The following is a 20,983-nucleotide window of genomic DNA, read 5'->3' on the forward strand; positions in this document are numbered from 1 at the left end:
GTGAAATCCCTTCTTTCTGAGATCTGTAGTGGCAACCAAGTGAGTCATCTTCCTCCAGATGGTGGACAGGGCTAGTAGGACTGTGATTGGCTTTAGCAGTAGCCAAGACAGTCCTCCACCCCACCCCACCCCACCCCAGCAGAACTGCACCCAATCTCTTCCCCATCACAAAAGCTGATGATCGCAGCTACAGCAAAGTTAGAGAACCAAACAATGTACCTCCCCCTCAGTGCAGGTGTGGCCTGAGGAATTCTGAAATTGGAATGCATAAGTGTCAATGACACTTCCCTGCGCTGCTCTGCTGATGGGGAGGGAGTCGAGAGGCATAAGAGGCTTTGCGTGCCGCTTGCGGAACCAGTGCCGGGGGTTGCTATAAACTGTGCTTCTAAGATATCTTATTACCACACTACTAGTGTGACTATTATAGTTCTCCAAATAAAAATACTGTATGTCATGTGGTTTGAATATGGACTAAGAACAACACACATTAAAAATTTAACATGGTTTTTGCCACAATGTTCCAACACATAACTATTCAGTTTATTCAAAATACTAAAACACACACACATTTGGATTTTTGTTTTTTCATAACTGGTACTTTTCAGCCCTTTCAAAGGTGTTTCACTGCCTTCTGGGAACTTTTACCTCAAGGCAACATTCAATAGTCAATTTTCCTTTATAAAGTGAGAGAGGGAGAGCTGTCCATTATGTCATAAGCCTAGGCTAATGACCAGACAAAAAACAGCAAGTGGGCTGAGAAAGGTATTTACTGGCAGAAAAAAATATGTTGCTATCCAAAGTTAAAACAACAGGGACAGAAGATTTAATAGATGGAAAGATGAAAAAATGACTGAAGGTCCGCTTTAAACATAAAAAAATATAAAGGTATTCAGTGATGTACACATTTAAATGGTGATATAACAAGCCATTTGTGGTATCTCCAACATTTCAGCCAAATTAAGTGGTGACCATCACGTCTTCATGAGCTTGTGAGACATCCCATTCCAAAACCATGGGCATTAATATGCTGCCCCACTCACCCTCATTCTTGAAACTCTTACAGCCTTCACGGTTTTGAGAAGGCTTTCTACAAGATTTTGGAGTATGTGAGGGAGTTTGCTCTCAGACAAACAGCACAGGCCACTCCCGTTCCCCCATACCAAACTCGCCAAACCATGTCTTTATGGCGTTTTACAGCTGAACTCATTTAAAGGGATGCACACATATTTTTGGCCATATAGTTTAGTTCCAGTAGTGAATCAAGGCTTAATAGCTTTCATACATGAAAAACTGTATTTATGGATATGACCAGTTTTCCATATTGTAAGAGATTCGTGAAAACAGATTTTGCACATCTGCAAAGGAAAAGGTTTCATTTAATACCAGTATCAAAACGTGTTTGCAATTGTAAATTTTGTATAAAAAAAGTTTTGAAGAATTTAGTCTTTTTTGTAGTTTGGTAATAGTATTTACACCAATGTTGAGTCTTTTCCCACCACTCCTGGTTTCCTTAATACCATAGTTCTCATTTCCTGATTTCCCCCATTCCAGGCCTTGGGGTTGGGCTGCATGAGGCCAGATTCAACAGAAAGCGTCCGTTGCATTCTGGAAATATTGTAGCGCTCATCTCTGCTGCTGTTGCACATACTTTCACTTTGTTTCACCATATTAGGCGCATTGTTAAATATCGGTGAAATAGGCTGGATTTTCTGCTGGTGCTGATGAAGAAATGGAGGGTAGGAAAACTCCCTGTGGATCTCAGGGCGCGGGCGGACTGGTGACATATCTTTATCATTGTTCAGGTCAGACGACGGAGTGGAGTCATTAAGGTCTGCCTCATGTGCGGAGTCGTTTTCATAGAGTGTACTGGGGACCTGTTCATTGTTGTGGCAGGAAGCTTGCGTGGCTTTGCTGAACATGTGGGCCACTGTGACTATCATGAAAATGGAGCCCATACAGAGGATGCAGGAACTGGCTATTCCCGTTTCAACTTCAAACAAGATTAGCATGTAAAGTGAGAGAGCTGAAAACAATATGTGGAAACAGAAGTTAGTAAAACAGGTAAACTGGCACATGATTGCTGAATTAATGTTCTGTTTGAACTAATGAACTAGAATTTAGGTCATAAAAGTGAAAGTCTATGATGCAATTTTTGCATATAGCTAGGAGGGGTTGGAGCCTCTGTTTTTTTATTGCTGTCTTTGTCCCTGCTGAGGAGATTGATCCTCTCTGATGATGCTGTTGCGGCTATAGCTGCCAAACCTGTACAGTGTAAGAACAGGCTGTCGGCAGCCATAGCTATCCACACACAGCTGTCAACACCACCCACAAGAATTAATAGATTCTTGCTGCTGGAATTTTCAGTGTGGCTAAACACCCATGCAAACGCAGCCTTATGCAATATACTTAGCTTTTTTCATAGCTTGCAACAAACTTGCCATGGTTTTCCAACAAACAACCCACCTCAGTGCAGCATTGTGGTGTGAAAACAATTCTATTCTATGTGCCCTGAAATTGAGTCTGCTTTGATTTGTGCAGGTCATCATAGCTCAACGAATGTGGTGGTAACAAACCCAAAAGGTAAGTATTTCAATAAAACAGATACAACAAACTAACTAATAATAACTAACTATTAAATTATAGGTATTGGAATTTCCTTTCAAATTTGGCTGTTCGTGAACGTAATGAATACAAATGTATCTGAAGTTACTAATTATCCGAAATAATGAATGCCGCATCGTAACGAATGGAACGGAACAGGATAATAAGAAATAATAATAATAAGTTTTTATTATTATTGTTATTTATTATTAATTTGTTACATTCCATTCATTTAGATATGCCAGTCGTTATTACAGATAATTCGTAACTTCAGATAAATTCATATTCATTATGTTCACTAACAGCCAAATTTGAAAGGAAATTCCAATACCTATAATTTAATAGTTAGTTATTATTAGTTAGTTATTATTTCAGATTTTCGGGTTTTTGAATTTTCAGATTTTCGTTCTTATTTTCGGATTTTCGTTCTTTTGAATTTTTGGATTTTCATTCTTATTTTTGGATTTCCGAATTTCCGTAGTTTTGAATTTCGGAATATTTGGAAAAATTTGGAAATTCGGATATTTCCAAATTTGTCTAAATTCGTTAAAAAAAAGTATTCGGAACTAAACACATGCACATGTCTACCAGAAAGCTCTGGAAAATAATGAGCAGGAAGAGTCTAATCAGCAGATAAATATTCATACAGCCCTGGCCAATCACTGAGGAGTGTTCCCCAGATGGTAACTGGGAGCCTGTACAAATACTCTGGGACAGAGGGCAGCAGGGTTTTTTACTTAGAAGAAGATCTCAGCCTAAGGGGGGCAGCTTGCCCCCTTAGGTCATCCTGCCATGTGCCTGCAGAGTGCCAAGGCCTCAGGTGGACTACCTGGAGACCTGCTTTTCTGGAAGCTGCAGAAAGCTGACAGAGGAACTGTCCTCTGAGGATCTAGTCTGGTATCGCAGGGAGGCAGTGTTGCAAGGGTAAGGGTCGGTTCACACTGGGGCGACTTGGGATCCGACTTGTACGCCCTCAAGTCGCCCCAAGTCGCCCCAAGTCGCTTTGCATTTAGATTATCATGGTAGGCAATGGGAGCGTCTTAATTGACACTACTGAAGTCGCTCCGACTTCAGAAAAGGTTCCTGTACTACTTCTTTTTTTTAAATAATTTATTTATTTACTGTTTTTCCATACAAAACCGAACTCATCACAATACAAAAGAAAATGATACAGATTCATTGACAGAGTTCATCCTAACCCCCCCAAAAACCCCCGATCCCACCCACCCCTGTTCCTGCAGGAGGATCTAAAGGGGAGCCGCTAGTGAATTTATGGACTCATATCCATGTCCACTTCGCCGACCCCCTAAGTACTATCTATAAATTGCTCGGCATAACTCCAAGTCATTTTATACCGTTGCCATCCCTCCCATTTACCATCTCCTGCCCCCCCCTCCCCAGGATCGATTCCTCTGCTATCCATAGTTTCAACGTTGTACACCTCATTGACGCTGAGGAGCCAATCCCGAATATTTGGTGCAGCCGGGTCTAGCCATTTTGTTGCTATCTGTTTTTTAGCTGCGTCCAGCAATATGGATACCATAGAGGAGCGATAACTCCTCACCGTCTTAGACGTGCCATGAAATAGGCACACCCATGGGTCTATCGGGATAACCTCTCCTGTAATTACCTTGATCAGACTTATGATTTTTACCCAAAAAGTTTTTATAACGTGGCATTCCCACCACATGTGGGCCATCGAACCTATAGAGGTACAACCCCTCCAGCATAAGTTGGATTTGGTGTTGTCCATTTTAGCGAGTCTGTCTGGGGTGGCGTACCATCTTGCCAAGCATTTATAGTGAGTTTCCATTCTCCTGGAATCCTGTGCTGCCAGATGTACCAGTTTCAAAATCTTCTCTAGGGTGACTTCCCCACATTGTGATCCTAATTCCCGTTCCCACTTTTGGATGTACGGGGGAACCTCCAGCTCCAGCCTCATGCCCAAGATCCTATAGATTTGTGAGATAGTCCCACTCGGCTGCTCCCTCCCACAGAGCTGCTCGAGTGGTCTGTATTCCCCTTCCCCCCGAAGTGGCTTTGGAAGCTTTTCAATGAAGTGCGAGAGCTGAAGGTACCTCCACACATCCAAAGCCCCAATCCCCGGGTCTGCCTTTAACTCAAAAAATGTGCGTAACCTTCCATTATTACTAAGGAAGTTTTTAAGTTGGATACCCTCGTCTTTTAACCAATTCCCTCCCACCTCCCTCATCCCTGGCTCAAAAAAAGAATTGTCTTTCATGTAAATTAAAGGTGAGTTAAATGTCCACTTATTCTGTGTGTGTACCAAATCCCAACATTTAAGAGTGTTTTGTGTCATAACCGCTGTGTTAGTGCCCAGTGCTCGGTATTTTGGTGGATTCCATACAATTCTACGTAGATCAGTGTTACTCATGTAGTATTCTAATCCGACCCATCTTTTTTCAGTATCCTTTTTGGACCATTCAATAACCCGTGATATTGTGATTGCTATATAATATCTATAAAAATCCGGTAGGGCCAACCCCCCCTTTTTTTTTCCCCTACTCAAAACCACGTAAGAGATACGTGGTTTTTTGCCCCCCCAGACAAACCTCGCCACCAATCGCTTTAAGGCTCCAAAATAATACAGAGGAAGTGGGATGGGGAGCATCTGGAATTTAAAAAGTATCTTAGGGGTCAGTATCATCTTAACCGCATTCACGCGGCCGAGCCACGAGAGCGGTCTCGTAGCTAACCTTCTAGTTTCCTGCCTAATCTCATCCAGCAGTGGTAAGAAATTTTTATGGTACATTCCATTTATGGAGTTGGAAAGTTTTACCCCTAGATATTTAATTTCCTCTTTCCAGGGAAATGGGAATACCTGAGCAAGATGGGAGGCCTCGTCCTTGCCCACGCTAATATTTAGGATCTCCGACTTCTTCAAATTAACTTTGAAATTTGATAGTTCCCCGTACCCTCTAATTACTCGGAGCAGGTTCGGGAGGGTAATTCTAGGATTGGTAATAAAAAACAATATATCGTCGGCAAACGCCGCGAGTTTATGCTCCTCCCCTCCCGCTCCCACCCCGTTGCAATCTGGGTCGTTGCGAATGATAGCGAGGAGAGGCTCAAGGGATAGAACAAACAATAGAGGGGACAACGGGCACCCCTGCCTAGTACCGTTTTTCATCTCTAGAGGTTCTGATAATACCCCATTAACCCTAACTGTAGCCATAGGGTGACTATAGAGGGACCTCACCCAGGAGATGTACCTCTGCCCCACCCCCATGACTTCCAACGTTTTCCACATGAACCCCCAGTCTACCCTGTCAAACGCTTTTTCTGCGTCAACTGACAGGAATAGAACTGGGGGTCCCTTGCGTCTACCTAACTCCATAAGGAGCGCTGCTCTTAAGCCGTTATCTCTGCTCTGTCTCCCGGGTATAAAACCTGCTTGATCTGCATGCACCAGGGATGCCATTCTCTCCTTCAGTCTCCCAGCCAAAACCTTTGCAAAAAGCTTCACGTCTGCGTTCAACAACGAGATGGGCCTATAGCTGGAGCATAGCCTATCGTTTTTCCCCTCCTTTAAAATTAAAGTAATTGAAGCTAACAACGCCTCTCTCCCCATCTCACAGTTATTACCCAGATCGTTCCAATATTGGCACAGTCTAGGGACTAAAATGTGTTTCAACTTCTCCAAATATAATGTGGTGAAGCCGTCAGGGCCAGGGCTCTTGCCTTTCGGGGAGGATTTGAGGGCAACCATGATCTCTTCCTCTCCGATCGGTCTATCCAGGGCCTCTCTCTCTTCCTTTGTGAGCTCCGACACTCCTGCCTCCCTTAGGAACTCCTCGACCCTCTTCCCCTGCGTAGGGCTGACCGTTCTATTTAGGCCAATGGAGTAGAGCGCCCCGTAAAACTTTTTAAACTCCTCTGCTATACCTGTACTAGTGCTGATAAGCTCTCCTTTTTTGTTCTGTATTTTGCCTATGAAATTCCTGTCTTTTTTCTTTCTGATCATTCTGGCCAGGTGCTTGCTCGACTTATTTGCCCACAGGTAATTTTCTTTTGTTAGTTTATTAAGGGATCTCTTAGTTTCCTGATCTATAATATCCCTCAACTCCTCCCTTTTATTGACTAGTCGGTGGAAGATTTCCTGACTAAATCCCCTTCTCTCCTTGTGTTTCTGCTCCAAGGTAAAAATTTCAGCGAGCAGCATCTCCCTTTCCTCCCTTCTCTTTTTTTTAATTCCCGCTCCCATGGAGATAAGGACCCCCCTGGTAAACGCTTTATGCGCTTCCCATAGAGTGGAATATGAAACCTCTCCTGTATCATTCGCTTTAAAGTAAAAGTCCACCTCTCCCTGTATCTTCTCCAGCACTTTTGGGTCTTTTAGCAGAGATTCATTCAGTTTCCACGCATAAGTCCTCTCGACCCTGTCAGGGAGTCTCATCGTTAAAGTGACCGGTGCGTGGTCTGAAAGTGAAATAATCTCAATTTTAGTTTCTTCTACTTGCTCCAAGAGGCCATGGTCAACAAAGATGTAGTCTAGTCTCGAATACGTCCCGTGCACAGGGGAGAAGAAGGTAAAGTCCCTATCCTTGGCGTGTTGCGTCCGCCAAGCGTCTACAAGGCGGCAGTTGTATAGCCGCCGCCCGATTGCGACGGTAGAGGCCCTGCTCGTCCCCCGTGCCCGGGACGTAGTATCGAGAACAGTGTCCAGGTAAAAGTTAAGATCTCCCGCCAGTACCACCTCTCCCTCTCTAAAACTCATCAGCCTTGTCAACACCTGACCGAAAAATGCAATTGGTTTCTTATTAGGGCAATATATATTCGCCAGAGTGAGTGTTTTATTTCCGATGCTACCTTTCAAGAAAATGTACCGGCCATCCGGGTCTGACAGTCTATCTATTAATGAGAAGTTTAAAGACTTTGAGAAACCAATTGCCACCCCCTTTGCTCTTCTGATGGGGGAGTCGCTGTAGAACCATTGCGGCAAGCCCGGAGAGAAGAGCCTGATCCTAGACTCCAGCACCAGATGAGTCTCTTGGAGAAAGACTATGTCAGCCCCATAATATTGCAATTCCTTCAGAATTTTATGTCTTTTTACAGGAGAGTTAAGGCCCTTTACGTTGTATGAAAGAAACTTGAGGTCAGGCATTACTTAGGCTCACGGCCCTGGCCGCTCCTCTCTGCCCTTCTAAGATCCCCCTCGCAGGAACACCCACCCCCCCTTCTTCCCCACCCCCAAACTCCCCCCGCCCCAACCCCTCCCCCCATTCCCCCGGCTGCCACCCAGCCCAAGGCCCGCTTATAGGGGATGTTCTAGATCCCATACAGCGCGCACTACTTCGAGGGGTGGTGCCGACATGCCGGCAACCCGTGCCGCCCCCCCGCTACGCGAGGGAAGGCAGGGAGGAGAGAGAGGAAAAAAAAAAAAAAAAAAAACTCCCCCATCTCTCCCCCCCACCCCCCCCCGCACGGAGGGAGGTTAAGAGGACAAAAGGCCAGCGCTCCTACTAGGACCCACACCCCCCCCCCCACCCCCCACCCCAGCCCAGCAAACACCTTATTGCAATATAGAATGCCCAAAGTCCCGTAACTTTGTTGAACTCAACAATCCCCCGATTGAGAGGGAGATCACCGAGGAAGAGAAAAAAAAAAAAAAATAAGGGAAGGGATCAGAGTCCCCCTCATACTCAAATGAGCTTAGTGGGATGATCATTATGGTTCTTATCTCAGTTCTTCTGGCATCGTGATCCCCACACTTGCGCAAAAATCCTGAGTCTCTTCTGGAAACCTCATCCTATGTGTTCTCCCATCTTTAACTACTAGCAGGGATGTTGGGAACCCCCAGCTATACTTCAAGTTGGCCCTTCGGAGTTGATCTAATAAGGGTCTCATCTGTCTTCTTCGTGCTAGGGTTCCAGCCGATATGTCCGCGAAAATCTGTAGGTTTTTATTTTCGAAGCAGATTGGGGGAGCACCCCTAAGATTCCTCCATATTTTTTCCTTGTCTTCGTACGAGTGGAACTTCACAATAACATCCCTGGGAGTATCTTGATTGAGATTAGGGGGTTTCCTTACCCTATGGGCCCGATCGATCTTGAGGGCCTCCTCCTCCTTTCTACCCAGAATGGGGTTGAATATTTTTCTCACTTTCTCCCCCAGATCTTCATTCAGTTGTTCCGGGATGGATCTGATTCGCAGATTTTGTCGCCTGCTCTGGTTTTCCTGCTCTTCCATTTTGTAGGACAACATGCGATTTTCACTCTGAATCTTGACGATTTGATCTTGGAGGTCAGAGATCGTCTTTGCTTGCTTTGCTGATACCTCTTCGACTTCTTCCACCCTATGGAGTAAGTGGCCCATGTCTGAACGTACATTCATGATTTCCGATTTTATCACTCCTTCCAGTTTAGCGAACATTTCCAGCATTTCTGTTCTATTCATGCCACGGTCCATATTTCTTTGTTCTTCCGGGGTGTCACTCAGCACTCCCCCCTCCAGACCCAAGCCCTCCTTAGGCCTAGCCCCCTGTCCCCCCTTCTGCTTCTGTTGTTCTTTTTTCTTTTCGTTTGTTCCTGAGTGTTTCATATCCTGCCCTGGACTCTTTGGGTTTGGTTCTGTGAGATATTTTTGTATGGTGCTGTTATTGAGGCTCTCTCTTGAGTTTTTAGGTTCTGCTGTTTTTTGAGACCGCCCTCTCATACTTCCACCGGGTATCAGCTTTTAGGGTGTCAAACCTATCCCCAGGGCGTGCTACTCGGTCCCTCCTGGTGGTGCCTCCTCACCGCATGCACAAAAGAAAAATAAAGAGAAAGAGAAAAGGACCAAAAGAGGCAAAATTATGTTCCGATGCACACAAGGTCCCAGGGAGAGCCCTCCTAGCCCTCTTCGCCTGTTGCTATCCTTATCACCCGCCTTGGAAAGAGTCCTTACATTGATGCTGGATATTTCCTTGAATTATGGGAGGTTTCTAAATGACGGGACCTGAATGAGTGGCCTTATCGGTCCCCCTCCTTATGTCTCAGAAGCAGGGCAAGGACCCAGGGGGGTGGGCTGTAGAGTATATGAGCCAGTTCTCAGGCGTGAGAGGGTGACCAGACCACAGACCCAGTACCCAAAGTTTGTTCACAAATTCGCAGCCAGGTCCAGGAGGGGAAAGCACAGAATTCCCTGCACTCAAACACTGCTCAGACACTGATTCTACAGGTTGTTAACCGTCCATATACCGCTGTGCCTTCCAGTTACTTCACATAAGGGTAGGGAAAGATTCCTACCTTTTCTTCTGTCACTGTCACTCGGCAATAGCCCTCCATCAACGTAGGGTCGCAGTCCTGGTCCTGGGTGGGGAGCAGGGGGGGGTGAGGAAACACCCGGGGGGGGGTCATCAGATGTCCAGTGCGTCGGGTAAAGTTCACGCAGATAGCACGCTATTCAAACGGCTTCGCTACTCTTCCACCCGCTCTCTGGGCTTCTCCCCAGCTGATAAACAGCTGTTTGTCTGCTCGTTTTTAGATCTGTCACGTCCCAGCCGGCCGGCTGGGTCGTGTCCTTGAAGGTGTCGCCGTCCGCGGGAGCGGGGAACGAGGAGGGGGGGGGGACCCGTCACGGGAGCCAGGACGTCTCGGTGGAGTACTTACACCGAGACCGCTGCAGTATCTCGCCCCGTTCGCAACTCTCTCCCGCCCGGAGCCGCTCGCCTCAGATCCTCACACAGGCGCCGACATCAGCCCCTCCCCCTCACAGACGTCCTACGTCACGTCCTCATCCCAGTAAAGGGGCATACTTCTAATGAAAGTACTGGTCACCCCTGTACTACTTCTATCCGACTTGTAGGCGACTTGTACCCATTCAACTCAATGTAAGTCGCCTGCAAGTCGGATCTCTCAAGCGACTTTGCAGAGAAAACCCCTCCCTCCCCCCTCCCTCCCAGAGAGGTGATTGGCCACAGGCGAAGTCGCCTGTCATGGAGGCGACTTCAAGTCGCCTCGTAATTTGCCGAAGTCGCGCTAAAGTCGCGCTGAAGCCGCGTTGAAGTCGCGGTACAAAGTCGCGCTAAAGTCGTGTTGCCCATGTGTGAACCGACCCTTAGGCAACCAGTTTCCAAGGACATTTGTGAGTACAGACTGGAGAGAGAGATCCTAGCAACTGTGGGCTGAGGCCATCTCTTGTGAGATAGATTCAGCTGTATGTGTAAAGGTGACATAGGTGTCCTTTTATGAAACTGAGATCAGCGGCGATCCTGAGTCTCACCGCTGATCTCAGCTCATTACCAGTTTATGAAACTGAGATAATCAGCGGAGAACATGTTCTCCGCTGATTATCTCAGCACAGTGAGAATTTGTAACTGACTTCACAGAAACGGCCAGTTTATGAAGGTGCGATCTCAGCACCTCACTGGCGATCTGTGGCAGAATTCTCACTTTCTGATTGACCATTTCAGAAGTGGAGAATCAGAGTGAGAAGCCTGAAACTGGCTGATATTCTGGAGAAAGCAAGAAGTCTTTTGACTTCTTTCTTTCACCAAACAGTCAGAGCACACCTTCCCCACCATTACACACCCCAAAACCAGCAGGATAGGAATTTATAGTGTATATATAGATATATATATATCTATATATATATATATATATATATATATATATATAGATATATATATATTTTTTTTTAGATGTTCACGTCTCTGGCTGGGTTCACACTTGTGCGATGCATGAACCAGCGTGATTCCTGTGCGGGTTTTCACATCGCACCTACATTGACATCTGCGCACCACTGCGGGTGTCAATGTAAAGTTAATGACACCCCCAGATCATTTCACAGATCGCAGTGCGAACTATGTAATGGTGCAGGAATCGGATCGCATGGGTGTTCACACCCATGCGATCCGATTCCAGTGCGGACCAAATAAAGGGTCCTGTACCATTTTGGTGCAAATGCAATATGATTTAGGGCCAGTTCCCACTGCTGCGGTGTCCGAGATCGGATGTGATTCGCACCGCAGTGCAAAATCACATCCGATCTCTGTGCGATGCGATTTCAGCCATACAGATAGTATTGCTAAATTTGCATTGCCCTCGGACCATACTCTTACAGGACCCTTTTTTTGGTCCACAGCAGAATCGGATCGCATGGGTGTTCACACCCATGCGATTCGATTACTGTCCGAGTTTGCAGATCGCACTGCGATATGCAAACTGATTTGGGGGTGTTGTTAACTTTTAGGCCCAGTTCACACTTGTGCGATGCCGAACATCGCACAGGCATCGCATGTTATTCGCAGCACACTGCCATTCACATTACAAGCGATGTCTGTGCGGTGCGATATCAGCTGTACAGATAGTATGGCTGATATCGCACCGCATTCGGTGCAAACACGCACAGGACCCTTTTTTGTGTTCGGACCAGAATCGGATCGCATGTGTGTTCACACATATGCGATCCGATTCATGTCCGAACTGTCAGTTCGCAGTGCGATATGCAAGCTGATCTGGGGGTGTCGTTAACAATGTATTGACACTCCCCAGCGATTCGCATATGGCAGTGTGAACTGACATGCGAGTCGGTGCGATGCGGGAACCCGCAGTGGATTCGCAGTGTTCTCGCATCGCACCAGTTTATCAATTTTTATGTTTATCTATAATGAAATGTATTTTATTTTAATTTATTAATAAATATTTATACTTGTATACTTTATTAAAATTATTTTTTTAATGATTATAAATGTATTTTGCATTTATATGAATGGTGTATAGCTGCATTACATATGTGCATTACATTCTTTTACTATACACCATTCACATTTAAATAGGAACATGTATGATCTTTAAATATTGATAAAAACAATGTTTTTTTTATAATTAGGTTAATGTATATTGTGTAGGGGGAATTTATCTTTATTATTTTATTAATATGTTGGGGAATAATGTGTGCTGATTTGTGTTACACTTTTGTATTTTATGGTTCCTCATACTGTAATCCCGCTACATCACACGAGATTATAGTGAGAGGAGCCATTCTCAGGAGTTCCCGGCATTTGTAGATCGCTCCTCAACTCAACATGAGAAGCGATCTACACACTTTCATAAACAGGCACTCAGAGGAGAGCGATCTCCTCTGAGAATGCCTGAGAACTGAAAAGCGGTATTTTACCGCACTTTCATAAAAGGACACCACAGTGTCTAGTGTCCTGAACAGCTTAGTCTATTTAATTCCCAGTGAAAGGACTTTGCTCGGACTATCCACCAGGTGCATATTACAGTACAATCCTCAAGTTTGCTACAGGCTCATAGTTCTATAGAACATACTGTAAGTGTCCTTATACTTGTACATAGTTTTGGAGTATCCCACTCAATTCCTTAACCCTATCCAAGTTACCCAAAAATTAAAACACTAAAAAGAACACCCCTGGACTGTTCATTGAGCCAATGAGTGACTCTGACCATGTGCCTGGCTATGGGCAACTGTTGAGGAAAAGAACTCTGAGCATTTTTCTAGCGGCTCTTTCAGGGGTAACGCTACACAAGAACATGTCAGTAAATAGTTCCAGGAGTAATTAGTCAAAAAAAAAAAAACATGCCCCCATTCACACGGGTATGACTTGTCATGTGATTTGACAGGTCAAATCACATGACAAGCCGCACCCTATTGTGTGCAATGGAACTGTTCAAATCGGTGCTACCCCAAATTTGCGGTGCAGCTCCGATTTGAAAAAGTAGTTCCTGCACTACATTTGGTGATTTCAGCTGCGGCTTGCATAGACATCTGTGCATGGTGTCACACAGATGTCAGCCAAATCATACCTGAAGTCACACTAACATGCGGATTTCAAGTGAAGTCGCACAATTTCAAAGTCGCATTCAGTGTGAACCAGGGCTTAATTAACGAATGGGAGAAAATAACCACAAATGTGATTTTATCAGACCTGGTTGCTTTCTCTATATCTCAACATAAAATCATTTTATTCCAATTTGTCACCACATATGAAGAATTATTATTTTCCATATTTGCTTAATTACCTGTTAAATATAGTGAGATTCCAAGGCAAAAAATGCAGAGAGCAGACTGGCGAATACTGCGGTTATCCAGCAGGAACCATTCACACCTACACAGACACAAGACAACATTTTTTTAGTTGTCATCACCTCAAGTCAAGATGTTAGATCTACTACAGCTTTTGTCATGGCAAAAAGTGCAAAAAAATTTAAAATTAGGAACCACTGTATTTTCTATCCAGTACCCTGAAAAACCTAGCGCTAGAGCCTAGTAGGCTCACCAAAGATCTTAAAATTATTTTTTTTATTGTATAAGCCTTCCCTACCCAAACATTTGTAAACTTGTCAGTAGGTCTCAAATCACAGCACCTGTGCACTTCTGGCCTATAATCCACCCAGCACCCTGACATGGGGGAAGGTGGGCTACCACATATATTTATGAATATATAAAGAGACTCAATGTTAAAATTACATAGACTTATTCAGAAAAACACTTAAAAGAATGAAACACTATCTACAAGTGCTGTACCCAAAGCAACCAGTCTGTATCCACCTGGTCTGAATTGGTATTGATTACTATGGGTCATTACACCTATTATTTAACACTTTGCAACTTGCACTGCTTATTGAAAAAGCTTTAGAATGTTTTACTTAGGTCCCCTTTACAAATTAAAGGACTTTCTTTGTTACATGCAGTTCCTGTACATTACCTCTTCCAAGTTCACCTCCTATGCATTTTATAAATTGATGACCTGCTTGCAATTTTTTTTGTTTTGTCTTATCAATTATTTTTCTTTATTTTATAGTTATAATTTCAAAAATAATGCATTTTAATTCCATGTCTGTTATAAGTGGGTAAACAGAGACACCACAATTTGTAAACTTTGCAAATTTTTAGGCATGGCACCACAGTTTACAACCATGTGTGCATAATCTACTTTGTAAACGTGACCTCACCTACGTTTCTTACTTTTTGTCAAATGTATTATTATTTGAATCCTATTTTTACATAAAGTATGCAAAAAAGTATACATGTATAACATTGAAAATGTATTTAGAATTATGTTGACTTTTTATTGTAACGGTAGTTATCTGCTTGTAACCCTAAGTAGCATTTTGTAAGCAAGGGCACTTTTACTGATTGCATCTCCCATCTCCCTCTAGCACTTGCTACTCAAATTGGGACAATACCCTGTCATTGACCGTTACGAGTTAATAGTCACATGGTTTCCAGCAAGCTGGATGAAGTTCCATGCTGGGTCATTGTTTCCAATAGCTGGTTGGAACAAAGGGTGAGCATCTGAAATCTGGGGCAGAGACTGAGGGAGGCAAAGATCAGGCTCTTTAAATGTAAGGTTGGAACGTGAGCTCCATGTAATGAGCAGGTTAGTTGAAATTACTGTGCACTGTGCTGGGAAATTATGTTTCTGAACACACTGATTTTAATGACTAATTAGAATGCGACTGAACCCATTACAGCAAAGATCAGCAGCACTTGGCAATGCTAAAGAATTTCAATATAAAGAACTAGTTATGGCTTAGTGAACTTTTTTAGATTTTTTGCTCTGTTTCTAGCATTTGTCTAAAGAAAGTCATGTTGCATTGCTGGCAGTTTTTGGCCAATGCAAATAAATACAAAATCTGTATTACCCATAGTTAGGAGTTTGGCTGAAATCAGTACATGTAAATCATTTGGAGCTCATGCACATGGACATTTGTAGGTATTTTATATGCATATAACTTTCCCAGTGCTTTCTTGTACCTGGGGAGCCATGCTTCCAAACTATTTCCTGAGTAGGGATATTTAACGTTTAGAAAACACAGGCGACTTGTGGGCTAAATGTTAATACAAGGAACTATTGGCGTTTACAAGAGTATAGTTACATACTGCCATTCACTTGAATGGCAGGCTGTAAATGATACCTGCAACTCCCTGGGCCATGAAATTGCACAAGCATGGACTCTTCACAGCAATGTCTCCATGGCTGAGTCAGGTTAACAAGTGGTTGCATAGTCTAGCAACAACAACAAAGAGTTTAGCTGAGAATCACAACTTCAGTAAAATAGTACAGAACACAGCTAATTGCGTTTATCCTCATAAACAGCATCCCTCTCAGAAAAGTCCAGTGTATCTCTGGTAACAGGTGAACAGATGGAGGGATCAGAGACCCAAGAACAAAGGGCCACCCCACTAGAACTGGAGTACTCTAGTAGCAAACTGGGAGGGGGTCTCTAGAGTAGCTGAGTCTTCTGGAGAGGCTTTGTGCTATTAGGCTCCTGCTGGACTGCTTGGACACAGGTTATAACAGTGAAGGACCTCTCACCTGGCTACAGATCACTTGCCTAACTACCTCTGCATCATTGGGTGTGACCACTCTGAGCTGCTGAGGGAGGGGATCTAGGGAACTTATCTTTCCTGGGCATGTCCATGACTATAGGGAGTTGTAGGAAATCGAGTTTAAAAGAGGAGGGAGAAGAAAGCGCCAGCTAAGTGCAGAGATAAAAGGTAAAAGTGGATAAAAGTGCATTTTAACCTTCTATATTAAATGGATTTTTTTTTATCTCTGCATTTAGCTGGTGCTTCCTTCTCCCTCCCCTTCTTTTCTCACCCAGAGCTGGCTTACTCTAAGGATAGCTGCAGTTTTTTATCCACTCGCATCAATTTCACTCGATAAGAACTTTAACCATTGGACTGCTCACGTATTTGCTTTTAGTATATACTACATCAGGGATCCTCAAACTACGGCCCTCCAGCTGTTGCGGACCTACACATCCCATGAGGCATTGTAAAACTCTGACATTCACAGACATGGCTAGGCATGATGGAAATTGTAGTTCTTGAACAACTGGAGGGCCATAGTTTGAAGACCCTTATACTACATGAACTACTTGTTATCATCATGAGACTACCTGCATGCTTATTCAGCTACTGATTTTGCACCAGAATGATTGCTGGGTTTTTTCTCTGTAGGAGGTAGAGTTAAAGTAGTATTAAAGATTTGGATTTTTAAAAACAAACAAACATATCGTACTTACCTGCTCTGTGCAATGGTTTTACACAGAGCAGCCCTGATCCTCCTCTTTTCGAGACCCTTGCTGGCGATCCTGGCTCCTCCCTATTGACCAGTGCCCCCATAGCAAGCCGCTTCCTATGGGGGCACTAGTGCGTGCTCACCAACAAGCCCTGCTCTATGCATCCATAAGACACATAGAGCCATGGCTTGGTCCCGCCCCCACTCTCTCCTCATTGGCTCACTGGCTGTAATTGACAGCAGTGGGAGCCAATGAGGAGTGGGAGTCCCAAACAGCCGAGGCTCTAGTGCACATCACTGGATTGAGACGGGGCTCAGGTGAGTAATGGGGGGACTGTGGGGGGAGCAGCACACAGGATTTTTTTTATTTTCATGCTTCTTCATGCCCTTACAAACACTTTAAGGAGGCTTGCATTGTTACCTGGAATTCATGTTCGCTAAAGCTCACTTCACTACACATAAATTCTTTAAACAATGGGAATTATGGCTTCTTGAATCTAGATTTACCCTTCCACATTGATTCTCATACTATCTCTCTGTTCTCTCATTATCTCTTGGGCTTACGGGTGCTACTGCCAGAGGAGCCATCTGCCACACTAATTCATTGTGATATCTTGATGCAAAACCCTATGTTATAGCCACTTGTTGTGCACCTGTCAGTGCTAATAATTTTTCTTGCGGGTTTGAGACTCTTGTTCACCTTACTCCTAGCATAGCTCTTACCGAGCTATCCTGGGCAGTAGTTGCCTTTACTTTTTTATTGATGTCTTTGTTAAAGATGTCATTGATGTCAACTGCTTCTGTATGTTTACATCAAGAGTTTTCAGACTCACTTTGTAACCCTTCTTATGGCTTTGTACTATCTTTTTGAATACTCAATAAAAATTATTTGTGAAAAAAATAAATGGGCACTCAAGATCATCTGCCATGAATGTATGGAAAGGACAAGCTATACAGTCTACACCAAAGCATGATACAGCAAAACACTTAGACCCCTTTCACACCGAGGGTGTTTTGCAGGCGCTATAGCGTTAAAAATAGCGCCTGCCATCCGCCCTCAAACAGCTGCAGCATTGTCTCCAGTGTGAAAGCCCGAGGGCTTTCACACCGGAGTGCTGCGCTGGCAGGATGTCAGGAAAAGTCCTATCAGCAGCTTCTTTGGAGCGGTGAAGGAGCGGTGTGTTTACTGCTCCTCCACTGCTGCTCCCCATTGAAATCAATGGGGCAGCGCTGGCATACCGCCGGCAAAACGCAGCTATTGCGGCACATTGCGGGTGGTTTTAACCCTTTCTCGGCCGCTAGAAGGGGGTAAAAGTGGGCGAAATGCGCCGCAAATCCAACGGTAAAACGTCGCTATAAATAGCGGTGTTTTACCGCCGACGCTATAAGCGGCTCGGTGTGAAAGAGGTCTTAATATAGTGTCTTTTTTTTAAAGTACTAAAATCAAAATGCCAATAAAAGATATCCATGCCAAGCACATGGTAAATACTAATCTCTGCTGCTGCCTAATGTCACTGCGATTGCATGAAATTGACGACTGAAACCTTTTAAGAAACCAACACTCCCAGGAGTGTCATTCTACTCTGTCCCCCCACTGTGCTCACTGGTTCTTCCACTATATATAGAACATAATAGTGACATAAGGGTCAGCAGGAGGAACCACTGATTACAGAGGGAGACTAGGCATCCAGCATTTCTATGAGTGATAGATTCTAAAGAGACTTTGGGGGAAACTGTTCTCTTGACCCCAGTAGGAGGAACTTGCCCCGTTCCCTTTCTGGCCATGACAGGCCGCTCTGTTTTCTCCCTTAATAGTACATTCTCAATGTATTCATGTGGGCTTGTGACATCATTACTTAGGGAATCACTGTTCCTTAAGTAGATTCTTTATAAAACTTTATGAAAAACACACTTCAGAGAGAGGGACCCGATAGTTCAGCTCCCAACACAGCCCTGACTGCCATTATCAGATTGGGGATACAAGGGAAAACTCAATTTGGACCACTTAAAGCAGTAATCACTGAAAAGAAGAAAATTACTGGTGTAAAGTCTGCTTTAAATTCTGTTATTAATTTTGTTATATTGACTTGATTATGTTGGTTTCAGATTTTTATATGTTGCAATGCTTTCAAGTGGAGATAAAAATTATTAAGATTATTAATAAACACGTATGTTTACAGTACTCTGATTGTGCTTTGAGTAAAATAGAGGTAAAATACAAATGGCAACCTGTGCCAAGACTATGGGCAGTCAAGTATTTACATATTCTTAAGAAACAGTAAATGAGTTTAAAAACACGCTCTCACTGACCTCTGTAGCTGCAGGCATTATGGAGCAATTCGTCCTCATATTTAAAGTATAACTAAAGGCAAAACCTTTGTATTTCGTTTTGAATAGAGCGGAGAGGCGGATTAGAACCCCTACCAATTTTTTTATTGCTGCCTGTGCACTGGTTAGGGAGATTCTTCCTTTCTAGTTGCAATTCTGTTTGCAGCATTGTAGCAGAAATCTTCCAATGGGGACACTAGTTCTGGTGACAACCAGCTACTTCCTCACTTTGGAGGGATTTCCTCTCAATTCCTGTTTTGGCTATGGGACAAGAAAGGGAAAATCTCCCCAATGAGACACAAATGGCAAAGAAAAACTAACAGGGGCCTCCCTTCCTCTGACCAAAATTTAAAAAAAAAATGTTTTGGCTTTAGCTCTACTTTAACGGCAGAGGCCCTAAAGTCATTTAGGTAATTCTCTTCATAGCTCAGCACACCTTGCTCTGTGTTTATATCACATATTAGAGGGCTGAAAAGCTGCCACGTCACTGCTGGGAGGGGAGCAGAGTAAGCTGGGCTGGCTTAGACAACAATTTCTGTTCCTTTTGCTGTGAATTTGAAGATGAATTGTTTCACAGTATCTGCAGCTACAGAGGTCAGTGAGGGCTTGTTTTAAAGCTAATACTGGTTACTATTTGATAAGAATATAATATTTGAATATCCTTATTCTTCTCACAGTTATGCTATTACTGTACTGTATACCATTTTACTGTAATAGAATTGTATATGTACTTAGCATTTTAGAATATAAGATTCAGCAGTAGACACTCACCTGCTGGAATCTGGATCCTCACGGCAGACCTCAGCGGTGAAGTAGGAGTGGAGAAGACACAGCAGGAGACAGCTGGCATTGAGGGCAAGACACAAAGCAGCCAGAACTGCTGATGCTGGTAATAATATCCTAGCAGCCACTGGGCCTAGCCCAGCACTGAGATCTCCCTGCTTTGATGCAGATTGAACCTGGAATATTAAGATAACTGACAACGAAGCCATGATGGCAGCCAGAATGCCAAAGAGAGCCAGGGCCACTATAGAATGGTGACTGTAGTGGGAAGGCATATTCAGTTTGTGCGTATATAGGTACTCTCGCTTACTTTAAACTGCCCAGTAAAGGTTGAAATGTCACTATTTATTGAAATCACTGATTTTGTAAGAATCTATAACTTATTCCCTAATTTCCTCCAGTATTTCCACTCCCATGACATTAGAACCCTTTGCTTTACCAATGAAATCAGTCTTAGATTACATCTGCTTGTCTAAACTGACAGTACCAAAACTGATATTATAAAGAAAAAAAAAATGCTACCCTAAATCAACCTAAACGTCTAACTCAAACAAATTATTCTAAAATATGCTACATCTTTTCATTTTGCAGCATCTTGGCTATGAACGATAACTGACAAATTCATTGATAAAACTATCTGCACAATAAAGCAACTACTAATGAAAAACTACAAAACATAAGCATTTCATCTCAACTGAAAACTATAACTAAATCTAAATTTACATACAAAACATCCACAGTTCATAAAATATATCAAAAATAATTTGAAACTCACCAACAAGCCTAAGAAGAATCTATAAACTTTCCATAATACAGAAGGCTCATCCACTCTACCGACTCCAGCAACATCAATATTACACACTATCTAAAATCCTCCTAATCTATTTTTTTTTTGTCTTACCCCTTAAATAAGCTGTCTCTTTAACTTCTTCATAGTCTCCAAAAATGTTGAGATTATTGGCTGAGCTATGGGAAAAGATTTATATAACAATAAAAAAAATGGTAGAATAAGAGAGAGACCTCTGAAAATGATTGCCTCGTTCCTCTGACTCTTAGAAACTGTGGGGTTTCCAAGAGGATAAAAGAAGGAATCTTTGAACTGTTTGGTACAGGACAAGGGAGGAGGGGTATGGGCGGGAATTTCAACCGTCTTTTTAACCTCTCTCCCTGGCAGCAGTCAATATGGCCAGTTTGGGGTTAAAGGGAATTTTGATTTGAATGTGAAGGATTCAATTTTTTTTTTTTTGGTGTACTGTGAACATGAGCGCAAGTGCACTA

The 20,983-nt window shown here is 43.4% G+C and overlaps 1 protein-coding gene across 1 annotated transcript; it reads right to left on the reverse strand.

Moving 5' to 3' along the window:
* Positions 1-525: 525 nt before the first annotated feature.
* On the reverse strand, positions 526-20,776 carry TMEM221 (transmembrane protein 221). The gene is made up of 3 exons (XM_073591068.1): positions 19,694-20,776; positions 13,587-13,672; positions 526-2,023 (listed from the first exon to the last, which is right to left on the reverse strand). The coding sequence occupies exons 1-3, from the start codon at positions 19,978-19,980 to the stop codon at positions 1,470-1,472; spliced, it is 927 nt and encodes a 308-aa protein (XP_073447169.1). The 5' UTR covers positions 19,981-20,776; the 3' UTR covers positions 526-1,469.
* Positions 20,777-20,983: the final 207 nt, after the last annotated feature.

Source organism: Aquarana catesbeiana, linkage group LG01 (genome assembly GCF_042186555.1).
Source record: "Aquarana catesbeiana isolate 2022-GZ linkage group LG01, ASM4218655v1, whole genome shotgun sequence".
NCBI lineage: Eukaryota > Metazoa > Chordata > Amphibia > Anura > Ranidae > Aquarana > Aquarana catesbeiana.

Bases quoted from the DNA above. Each gene is read 5' to 3' on its own strand.
- TMEM221 (XM_073591068.1), bottom strand. From the start codon at position 19,980: ATGCCTTCCCACTACAGTCACCATTCTATAGTGGCCCTGGCTCTCTTT. The intron at 13,673-19,693 runs GTGAGTGTCTAC...GTGTCTGTGTAG, and splicing joins GAGGATCCAGATTCCAGCAG to GTGTGAATGGTTCCTGCTGG. The intron at 2,024-13,586 runs GTAATTAAGCAA...TATTGTTTTCAG, and splicing joins AATCTCACTATATTTAACAG to CTCTCTCACTTTACATGCTA.